Source organism: Epinephelus lanceolatus, chromosome 17 (assembly GCF_041903045.1).
Source record: "Epinephelus lanceolatus isolate andai-2023 chromosome 17, ASM4190304v1, whole genome shotgun sequence".
Lineage (NCBI taxonomy): Eukaryota > Metazoa > Chordata > Actinopteri > Perciformes > Serranidae > Epinephelus > Epinephelus lanceolatus.
In genome coordinates, this window is record NC_135750.1 from 17,731,086 (window position 1) to 17,743,057 (window position 11,972).

The 11,972-nt window shown below is 39.7% G+C and overlaps 2 protein-coding genes across 2 annotated transcripts; one reads left to right on the forward strand and one right to left on the reverse strand.

Moving 5' to 3' along the window:
• The first annotated feature begins 643 nt into the window (after positions 1-643).
• LOC117248308 (serine/threonine-protein phosphatase 2A 55 kDa regulatory subunit B delta isoform) lies at positions 644-5,580 on the forward strand. Its single transcript, XM_033613270.2, has 10 exons — positions 644-830; positions 1,029-1,103; positions 1,608-1,705; positions 1,835-2,000; positions 2,093-2,205; positions 2,291-2,468; positions 2,588-2,752; positions 3,067-3,236; positions 3,688-3,779; positions 3,891-5,580. Exons 1-10 carry the CDS (start codon positions 824-826, stop codon positions 4,168-4,170), a joined length of 1,344 nt encoding a protein of 447 aa, XP_033469161.1. The 5' UTR covers positions 644-823; the 3' UTR covers positions 4,171-5,580.
• An 87-nt stretch (positions 5,581-5,667) lies between these two features.
• LOC117248309 (BCL2/adenovirus E1B 19 kDa protein-interacting protein 3) lies at positions 5,668-9,550 on the reverse strand. The gene is made up of 6 exons (XM_033613273.2): positions 9,387-9,550; positions 8,822-8,993; positions 8,634-8,694; positions 8,389-8,495; positions 7,874-8,023; positions 5,668-6,303 (listed from the first exon to the last, which is right to left on the reverse strand). Exons 1-6 carry the CDS (start codon positions 9,427-9,429, stop codon positions 6,261-6,263), a joined length of 576 nt encoding a protein of 191 aa, XP_033469164.1. The 5' UTR covers positions 9,430-9,550; the 3' UTR covers positions 5,668-6,260.
• Between the last annotated feature and the right edge of the window lie 2,422 nt (positions 9,551-11,972).

Sequence of the window (11,972 nt, forward strand, 5' to 3'; positions counted from 1 at the left end):
AATCAGGCCTAAAATACAAAAGGTAAGTGGCTATGAAATCGGGGCTGAAAAGTATGTACATTCAGTTTATTACCTATAGAGGTGCAAGATACCCAACAAAAATTAACTGGAGTACCACCATTTGCCCACTAGATGTCACCCACTGACCACACAATACAAGCAGGGTACTTGTAAGGTGTCACACAATTTTGAGCTGGGACACAGTTCATATCTAACATCAACAACCACCAATGAAGACACGTTTTAAAATGAAAAATACAAGTTGTTAATATGAGTTTATGTGTTTTACTTGTATCTCTGCAATAACTTTTGCAAATTATTTATATCATGCAAAATGCATTGATGAAACAATGAATAAAAGATTAGAAAACATGTTCATGCTGTTTATGCTGGCTTTTTTGTTGTTGTTTATTAGATTTTGTCTGTTTCAGCTTTAATCAAAAACACCTACATCCTGTGTAAATGTCGTCTGTCCCACCCATCACAGAGTAGCTGTGTTGGCTTCAACATGCTGTGCAGGAATAACGTGTAACGTGATGAAATAAAGTTGAATGCATGGAGAATAAAGGCTGAATGCACATCTAATAACATGATGCTCAGGAGGATGGATGGAGCCAGGATGTGGCATGTGTGCATGACGTCATTTCTCCATGTACTGTGCGCCATTTTGGAAGAAAAAAAATCACGGATAATTTCCGTGGTCTTGACAGATCTGGACCCGAGTCTTCACACTGATTGTGGATGCTATCTATTTCCCCGAGCAAGCCGCATTGGTTGATTAGGTATTGGAAGCCGTGTACAGCAAGAGCTGCTACATGAAGCAATGGCGGGTAAGCTACTTTTGAAGGGAGGAAAAGGACCCACCTCACTTACTGTGTGTGATGGCCTGAATCTGCAAGTTAGCTAGCCAACGTTAGCGCTGGCAAGCTAAGTTGCTAGTTGTCAAACTGTGTCACTGTCAGGTCATTTTGTCGCCCGGCGAAACGCGAGTCACATACAGACTAACGCTGTTTCATTTTTTTTTACAGGAGTTGCAGGAGGAAATGATTTCCAGTGGTGTTTCTCTCAAGTGAAAGGAGCGATAGATGAAGATGTTGCGGAAGGTATGTAGCTAACGTTAGCTTGGCGGCTAGGCTATAACGGTGGGGAGCTAGCTAAGATGATGATGCTCTGTGGGCTTCACGTGAGATGCACGATAGCTAGAGGGTCGCGCGGGTTTTAATATAACACGGCTGTCGTGATTGGTGTGAGTCTGTTTGCGGATCAGTTGCACAAACGCCCTTTCTTGTGTAATTTACTGTGTGTCGCTAGCTAGCTCTATGCTAGGTGGTGGCTAAGCTATTAAAGGGGAGCGACCGTGTCCATGACGTCAATGTGCTGCGTCCATAAATTGTCGAGTGACATCATGCTTGTTTTCATTCATTCATACATGAATGGGTGTACGTTGTGTGTGTGTGTGTGTGTGTGTGTGTGGATGTCAGTGAGCCTGATGCTCTGTCTCTGCAATGTCTTTGGCACCAGATGTAGCCTGCAGCCTAACACAGTAGCATAGCTGTCATCAGAGCTACCATGGTGTGATTCACCCTGATTTGTGTCCATTTTTTCAGCTGACATAATCTCAACGGTTGAGTTCAACTATTCTGGAGAATTGCTTGCAACTGGAGATAAAGGAGGCAGAGTAGTGATATTTCAACATGAACAGGAGGTAAGAGTCATCTGGAGTGACAGACGAGCATCTTCATCAACTGTATCCTGTCAGATGTTATATGCTGCCTCTGTGTGGCAGTGATAATGTACATACCCTGTGACTTATATTTGCCATGTTTGTTTCCAGTCTAAGAATCGTCCACACCTGCGAGGGGAGTACAACGTCTATAGCACTTTTCAGAGTCACGAGCCAGAATTTGACTATTTGAAAAGTTTAGAAATCGAGGAAAAAATAAATAAAATAAGATGGCTACCCCAACAAAATGCTGCTCACTTTCTACTTTCGACAAATGGTAAGAGTTTCCCTTCTGTGTATTGTGATTATTTGGCAATATCTGAATTTTAAACTGTGATTTTACAATGTTCTTGTGTGTGTTCCTGTCAGATAAAACTATCAAATTGTGGAAAATAAGTGAAAGAGATAAAAGAGCAGAAGGTTACAACCTGAAAGATGAAGATGGACGACTCAGAGATCCCTTTAGACTCACCTCTTTACGGGTATGTTTAATCATACATCAGACATGTCTCGCTTTTGAATATGGCTTTTTTTTTATTGTCTTAAAATGCACGTTGTATGTTTCAGGTACCAGTGCTGATGCCAATGGATCTCATGGTAGAAGCAAGCCCACGGAGGATCTTTGCAAATGCGCACACCTATCACATTAATTCCATTTCTGTAAATAGTGATCATGAAACGTACCTCTCCGCAGATGACCTAAGAATAAATCTATGGCACTTGGAAATCACAGACAGAAGTTTTAGTATCCTTTTTCTGCATAAGACAACAGACATGAGATGTGTGGCTTATAGAGTAATAGCTTCTGCATTGTATCACCATGAAACATAAGACTGCTAGTTCTCTTAACAGTGTGTTCCTCAGATATTGTAGACATCAAGCCCGCCAACATGGAGGAACTGACAGAAGTAATCACAGCTGCTGAGTGCCATCCACACCAATGCAATGTATTTGTGTACAGCAGTAGCAAAGGCACCATCCGCCTGTGTGACATGCGAGCAGCGGCACTCTGCGATAGGCACTCAAAGTGTAAGTACCTCCACTGTAGTGCTGCAATGTTTAGTCAGTTAATAAGTCAAGCAGTGGAAAATTAATTGATCGGTATTTTTACAAACTGATTAATTTAGTAAAATATACAAATTACAAATTACATTTGAATAAACAGCTTATCTGATATTTAGATTTCCTGCTTTCCTTGGTCATAAAATTCTATAAATTATTATTTTTACTTTTGGTCAGACAATAAATTTTAAGATTGTATATTCATTTTTTTTTTCATAAACTGAAAAAGACCTACTGGTAATTTTAGAAATAAGACTTCAATATTTATGTATTTATTTCAGTCTTTGAGGAGCCGGAGGATCCGAGCAGCCGATCCTTTTTCTCTGAGATCATCTCCTCCATCTCGGACGTGAAGTTCAGTCACAGCGGACGCTATATGATGACACGTGACTACCTCTCCGTCAAAGTTTGGGACCTCAACATGGAGAACAGGCCAGTGGAGACGTATCAGGTGCATAAACATATTTAGTGACTTTTAATGTAACATTTGACCCTGTGTGAGAACAGTAAGCACTGCAATGTTTTAAAAACGATGGGATTCTGAAGTGACCACTTAAATTGGGCCTTAAGTAAGATATTTATTACATACGTATTTATAATTTTTTTGCAGGCTTATTGTTATAGTCCTCCAAAGACTATAACAGTAAGTAAAAAGATACAATCCTTTCAACAAATGGCATGCACGCTTTTTGCGACTCAAAAAGAGTAGCCTCACAAGTGTGTCTGGTGAGCCACGCAACATGAGGACAGTTCTGTTAAAAGATTATAAGCAGAACTCACCATTCACTGATGTAAAAGTGCAATATTGTGTTGGCCTTTGTACATCATGTAAACTGTATCCATACAGATGAAGACATTCGGCTCAAGTGAATATTTAGGTTAATTAATGTGTTTTGTGTCAGGTCCACGAATACCTTCGCAGTAAGCTCTGCTCCTTGTATGAAAATGACTGCATCTTTGACAAGTTCGAGTGCTGCTGGAATGGCAGTGACAGGTATGTGTGCTCCTGAATTACAGATTTGATAAGTCAATCATGGCTGGCATTGAGTTATGTTTTTTCCCCCCCAAGTTAATTTACACAATTTTTATTTACTCTCTCCATCAGTGCCATCATGACCGGCTCCTACAACAACTTCTTCCGAATGTTTGACCGCAACACCAGGCGGGACATCACACTGGAGGCGTCCAGGGAGAGCAGCAAACCACGGGCTACGCTCAAACCACGCAAAGTGTCCACTGGTGGCAAGAGGAAGAAGGATGAGATCAGCGTGGACAGCCTGGACTTCAACAAGAAGATCCTCCACACTGCCTGGCACCCCAAAGATAACGTGATAGCTGTGGCAGCCACCAACAACTTGTACATTTTCCAGGACAAAATCAACTAGAAGATTTGGGGGCTCCAGAGGATAGGGCTTTTACCGTACCTGTGTAGTTAAGCCTACTACTTGTCTATCTGTATAAGAAGAAACAGCCTCGTTGTCCTCCTGGTGAAGAATTCGAAAGCACGTGTCTACTTTTTTTTGCCACAGGAGGTTGATCCATAGGCCTGTTTTATTTTGAGTCTGAGCTTAGGTTGTTTTTGCCTTTGGCATCAGGGCAATCAACATGCCCCCCTGACCCAGAAAGCCCAATTCGGGTCTAATTGACGGAATGGCACTCCCTAGAGGTCAAACTCTTGAACGTTGGTGTTTGTGTTGACATTTTAAGCCTTCATTTCATGATTTAACGACAGAACTCTCGGAAGCCCTTAAAATGACGTCTTGTCAAAGTTGTAACATCATCTCAAAGATTTTGGGCCCTCTGAAGCACGGATTAATGGCCAATAAGCCTAACTGTAACATTCCCCCATTGGCCATGTATTCAGGCCAAACTACTGGTGGAAGAGGCCATGAATTTGGAAAGTGGACTTGTTTCTTTTTTCTCCCCCCCTCCCTCCTCTTACTTTACCCCCAGTCAATACGGTGACATAATTTCACTGACTGTATCTACTCAAGTACACCTTGTCATCCACATAATAAAAGAAACTAAAACTACAGATGTGTTTTTAAATTTAGAAGTATGTATTAAAACATGTTTATTGCTTTGCATGTTTTTATGTTGTAGAGAGGTGGAAAAATGTCCAGTCACACCACTGTCTTTGAGCAGATCTCAAGCAAACCTGTTATGGAAATACTATTTGGGGCTACCGGTTTCAGAACCACTGTTGGAGACAACCGATGATGTGTTTGTGTCAAGAGATTAATTTCTAGTTTTTGACCATGTTTTAGGATGCGGGCTGGAAACTACATGGCACAAGATGGGGCCCAGGACAAAGGGAATCTGCAGCCTTAATACCTACTTCTATCAGTGACAGCTACAAGTTATGTCCCCAAACGTTTTACAAACCTCATGTGCATTATTTGTAAATCCTATTTTATAGAGTTATGTCCTCATATACTGCTGCTACATGTGGCTGTCTATGAAAACACAGGAGGAGGAAAATTGCACACCATACAGTTTATGTGATAGAGTGCCTCCTAATCATGTAATAAGTAGGAAATTCAGACAGGCCTCATACATGTGCCCTTATTCATTTATTAGGGATGTCACCCAAATTTGAGCCGCGTATTGCAAATGTGGATCTTATCTCCGTAGTTGTGAATGCAGAAATGAAGGTTGACTACACAAAACATATACTGATGACATTAAAACAAACACATAATAATGCATTGTCTTTGTCCATTGATTCCTAACATGGTGGCAATGTATTCACTTGTTTATTATTTTGACCAAAGTTCAATAAAATTTTAATTGTGTTCATCTGCATGTGGTCCTTTCCTTTGAGAAACAGTCAGCGCCATGTTTCTGCGCATTAAGTGGTTTACAAATACATCGGGGCCATATGTGTGTTTATAGTTTTTATTTTGTGAGGGATGAACAAAATGGACCATATCAGTGCTCAATAATGCTTTCATATAATCACAGTTTACAAATGCAAAATTGAGCTATCAGTACTGGATGAAATCACATACACACTAGGCTAATGATCCCTTAGACAAAAATAAGATTGCAAGTCACACCAATTTCCATTCTCCACATCTGATCTATAAAACATACTGATAGTATATCATTTTAAATCAAAAGTGATTTCTCACTGCAAAAAGAAAAAGGCAATGGCATACAATATACATCAGATCCCTAACGTGCAGATTTAAGGAGCTGGAAGCAGCAAAACAGTCATCATCTCCAGGCCAGGACAGAGACTACAGCAAGGAGCAGAGGATTGGTCACTGTTGCGTTCATGAGTTAACGCCATGAAACAGCAATGACAGATCCTTAACTCTCCATGCTGGTGTGAGCTACGCGGGGCACTCAATCAAATTGGACTGTGTCACATGGCCAAATCTCTCCTTGATCATCAGTAGGTCCCATTTTAAGGCATGCCAAGATGGGTCACGTCGAGGTGACAAGGTGTCACGACACACCGTAGTCCTACTTAGTAGGTGTTGTGGGAAGTTAGACGCTTCCCGATATAAATCCTAAAAGAAGAGAGACAAACGTGTAAATTAAGATCATTCTGACAGCAAAATATAAAACAAAGAAAACAGGTTAAATTTAAAATCTGCTGAAATATAGATCTAAATACAAATACACTGAAGTTGGGACGTTATGACTTCATCATAAGTTTGCCACTGCAACCAACATCTGTACCATCATGTTTTAAGCTACGATCAGTCTCTTAGTCGTACCACAAAAACCTCCCCACTCTTTGGTGGCCACAGTTTTTGCCCTAGGAGGCTGAAATTAGGCTTGGAAGTCAAGAGTGTGTGTTTGTGTTCATGCCACCTGGCTAAAAAAAACAGAGGATGGGGGGCAGGGGTTGGCCACAGAACTGGACTACTGGAAAAAAGCACTTAACTTTCAAATGGATTCACAGACTTGCCCAAGATTTTGTGAAAATTTTGTTCAGGAGCCAAACAACAGCTGATTAACTGGTCATGCCAACTAGCAAAAAGGGGCAACGCGTGGATGCGTGAGCAGACGTGGTCACAGCTACTGCGAATTTGCACATTTTAAAGTAAACATGGAGTCAGGCAGACAGCAGACGGAAAAAACCCTCTGGGCAGCACAGGAAAAACAAACAAACATTTCAATGGAATGGCAGGACTGTAAAAACAAACATGTGTGACAGTATGTCACAATGGTGGTGTCATATTGTTAACAAAATAAATAAATAAATAGAAGAAAATACAATACATAAAATTATTTCATGTTTATTATTTCATGTAATCTTTCTAGTAATGTCCAGTAATTCTCCAAATTGCCGTGTTTTTGCCTTGTGTAAAGGAGCTACACAACATTTGACTGTAAACCCTGTCACAGAGGACAACACAAAGTTAAAATATTTTAGCTTTATGCCATCTATTTTCAACGTGGCCATCAATCACCACAATTTTCCACCTTGCTTTTGTCCTCTAAAATGACATCCGAATTGCTGTCTACCGTTTCCCTGATTCCATTTGAACGCAGCATAAGACATTGTGTTGTTCTGTCTTAATTGTTCTCAAGACAGATTACTACAGGTTAATTTTTGACATGTATCCACTAAATCCAAGACACTGAGCAGAAGGAACCATTATACATTTCCACTTCCACTTCCTGGATATTTTGGAGCTGTGTTCAGTTGTGTAATATTGTCCTCTTCTGTTCTGCATGTGTTTTGTAGACGTACAATCAAGATTTATGGCACAATAAATAGAACTCTTGTCCAACCATTTAAAATCCAAACACAACACTGGAATCTATAATCTTAAATTGATTTACAGGCCATTTAATGCAGAGACTAACTAAATCAGTAATGTTGTGTTGGTCAGTAAGAAAACAGGTCTATATTTTCATGTATGATTATTTGAAAAATACCAAATAAATGTTTCATCTATACAGTAATTTATTATTTATGAACACATCAATTGTATGTGATCAAAGATTTGGTCTTTCAATGGTTCTTCAACAATCCCTATGCAATTGCCCCAAGAGGCTCCCATTTAATATTTTTAGATTGTGAGATACTGTATTATTCTCTTTTACAGATTAAATGAAGTTGCTTACCCAAGGCCAACAGCAAGTATGTGAGAAATGATTAATGATGGGAGGAAAAGCTTCAGAAAGTCGGCGGAGAGAACGCCTCCCTTCTTCATGACGCTGGTGTTCCGAATGCTGAGAGGGGTCGTGCGCTTAGGGTACTTCAGCAGGAACTCCCTACAGAGAAGCACATTAATTTTTCACTGTTATGAATATATTAAAACCAATGAGTGCCAGTCTAATGTCATACTGACACCTCTGGTAACACAGACCTTTTTTCACTCCATGAATTATGACTATAAATCATGACATATAATAAATATATATGTAAGAGATTAGCACAATAGAGTTTACAATTTCCTATTGCTGTTAGCTCTACCATCACTATGATCGCTAATATTTTTCCATCTACACTGTATTCACATAGTTCATAGTCATCAACAATGAGCTATATTATTGTATAATCAACTAAGATAACTCCACAGAAATTACAAAAAACATACCACATACTAAGAGTTACCAAATCAGTGGTGGCTACATACTTTGGTGGATTGTTCTCAGGTCGACTAGACCAGTCCCAGATCCAGTCCGCATTTTTCTTCATCATGCTCTCTACCTCCCGTCTCCTTTCTTGGAAGTCTTCATCTGACTAAAAACACCAATTGTGGATAATCAAACAACTTTGCCCTCACTGAAATGTAAAAACAACACTATGTTGTGTGGACTATTTATTAAACTAAACTTAATCAATTAGACTTTGATAGGTCAGTATGACCAACAAATGTACCTGTGAGCTGTTTGCCTCTGAGCCTCTCCACAGAAGAAGGGGGGTCTGGGCCCTAAGTGGGCTGTTGTGAAGACAACACAATAGGGAAACTTTTGTCACCAAAGATTCATGTATTGTCTCATCTGTATTACACAACATATATAAAAAAAAATACCACACAAACTGTGCTTCCCCTTTGCCCCGCAGACCTGTTGCACTGAGAGCTTCCTTTGGAGCTATTTCTGCCTGACTCATGTTGTGCATCCAGCAGCATTTTCTCCACGTCACCCTCCTGGATGGACGTGGGGATTTGCTCCTGGCTTCCGTGATGACTGGTGCTCTGAGATCCAGTGCCACTGTAATGCAGCTCAACCCAGGAACCTTAAATCAAATACACAGCCTTAACATATTCAATTCAATGGGTATGATTGGTCTGTATAGGCTGGGGTTGTCAAGTAGGCTTGGGCTACAGTAGAACAACAAATACAAACTGTCCTTGGCTTGATTTAGGTTTTGCAACAGTGCAGATAAGCCTCATTAACTAACTAGGGCGACGTGTTGTCCTTACGTGTCCCTACATGTCTCCATAAAATAATGTAACGTTGAGTTTTAATCTAGCTTCCTAGGTAGATACCTCGACTGTTTAGCTCAAGCTTTACACGAGGCTATGTTATGTGTCATAACATTAGTTACCTCGTGTTTTCGTTGACATTGCAGGCTAGCGCTAGCTTAAACCCTACTGAGCTACAAGCTGTTATATCGTTTATACTTTACCTTGCAAGCTCTCGTCCGATGACACGTCCTTTTGCAGCGACATGGTGCTGGTATACTCCGTCAAGTCCGCTCGTTAACGCAGTTTTAGTGGCCTAAATGTTGGCGAAATGGTGGCGAAATCTCTGTCAGCAGCTGGAACCCCAACTACCACAATAACAATGACGCAATATTGTGTTTATCTACATTGTGATTGGCTCTGGCAGCACGCAGACAGCGCGAGCTCGAGGCTGCCACAGTGAAGAGCGCGCATGTCCTGACACGCTCCCTGAACTGCCTCCATAAATAAACATGATTGCCAAGTCTCACATAAGCTGTGTTATGCATTGTTTTTATAACTGAAAGAGATATTTTGCGCCTGACAGTTCAATTTACATTTTGATGGTACTTTACTATTAATAGCAGTTCCACACACCTGTCTGCAGATGGCACTCACTGCTCATTACTTCCCCTTTCTCTCTGTTGCTCCATACCCCATGTTCATACCCTTTATACAAGACAGTGCCATGTGTTTTTTTAAAGTCAACACATCTGTAATTATTCAAATACACATTGTGCAATTAACTGGCCTGCAATCTCTAAAAAATATAATTCAATATGTGCATTATTAAACATGCACTTTCTGTTGCAGTGTCTTTTGTCTCTGAGAGTCCCACCAATAAAAAAAAACTACTACTAAATCTCTACTAATTATTTTTAATTAAATATTCCACAAGTGACTCACAATGTGCTGTACGTAAAACACGTGGATTTACTGTTTGTGATTTCCTGAAGAAGCAACTCCAAATTTGAGGCTGGCAAATTTAATTATGTGTGCTACCATGGAGATTAGCATGACTGATTATTCTTGCAAAATTAAATTATTTCTACAAGGGGAGGGGGCTTATTATTCTGGGTTAAGTTCTACTTCCTGGCAGACCATGGTGTGCAATGAAAAATATGGAGCTTATTAGAGCATTTCGAAATGTTGATAACGTACTTACTTGGGTAAACACTAAAAAAGTTCTTACTGCAGTTTACCTCCTTAAAAACCAAGCAAGCACAAACAAGCAATGTTAATTAAATCCCCTTTGATGCTGCATCAGGAGTTTTGTTTTGCAGTTAATCTTTTTTCATTTTCTGTAAGCTTTTTGTTTTAAACAGTAAGTCACTGTCTACAGTGTAGTCACTGTGATCAGGAAGAACATTTTCTGTTTATGGCACAGTATTGGGAGTTAAGTATAATCAGAATCATATGAAGAGATACATGTTGATAAAGCCAGAAATAAAATCATTTCAAAATTCTGTTCTCTCCAGCAACGGAGAAAATGTGCCTTAATTGCCACACTGCACAGGGGAATACAAGGGTTTCACTTGTAAGCCAGACAAATGCATCATCCAGAGTAGACATATTAACAGATAATGGCATTGTGGGGGTAATCACTAAAAAATTTCCCATTATTCGAGTCAGTGCCATAACATGGTGAATGAAACGGGAATTACTGGATGTCAGCCAAAAAGTAGCAAATAAATTTTGTTAGCAATCACATTTTCTCTACAGTCTAACAACAAAGCCTATATATTCTAATAACCAAGCCTCCTGCAGGTATTATGTTCAGCACTGCTCAGTGTAGTTCAACATATAATATGAAAACATGTCGGTGATGTTGATTCAATCAACAATGCATACATACTTTACATGGTCCTCAATAACAACCAAATAAACATTTATGGAAACATAAGCAATAAAGGATTTACCACAGGTAATAACTCAAATAATATTATATTCTGTTGGTGTAAGTTGTTTAGATTTTCATGTCGTGCTGTCAGAATTTATGATGGCTGCAACATTGGCTGTAATTTTGTTAAGTGTTATGAATGTTGTGTTCCGCTCCACATCCCAGCTCTCATTACAAAATGCTTTCACCAGATGGCGTATGTACCAGAATGGAAACATTGTACAGTGTTATAATACCCCTTCATTGCTACATTGAGCTATTTGCCATTTCATGAATGTCACATGGCTTTAACTACAAGCTATATATAGAGTTCAATACGGAATCTGATGAACAATTCTGCAGTTATTAAATAACAAGAAAAACAGGAAAAACATATTTGCCCCATGAGCTCACACGAGCAATGAGCGCTGGCCACCGCTAAAGTCACACATCCTGTGACATTATCAAAATGAAAAATCTCAAAAACCCTCAAAGCAGTTCAAGAGAAGAATGGTGACATGCAACGTTAACAGTCACAAAATGTAAAATGCTGTCCAAAGCCCCAGGGAAGGAAGTCCACCCCCTCACCCCCCTTTAGGCCATTTAATTAAACCCAAAATTATCTTCTAGAAGCCTATTACCAATCACCACAGATAATCCACCATTATCAGTGGTAACGTCTTAGAGCAGAAGAAGGTCACATCCTGTTTTGCATCACTAAGATAAATAATTAATAAAATAAAACTCTGTAAGCAAATAAATCCTACCATCATTGAGTGAACAATATCATGACACAAAACCGAACACAGCCACCAACTCAGGATTCCAGCTTCAAGCTATTTACTTCACTCTTGTAATCAGCCACATGTTGAAAAAACCCATGGATGCAGGG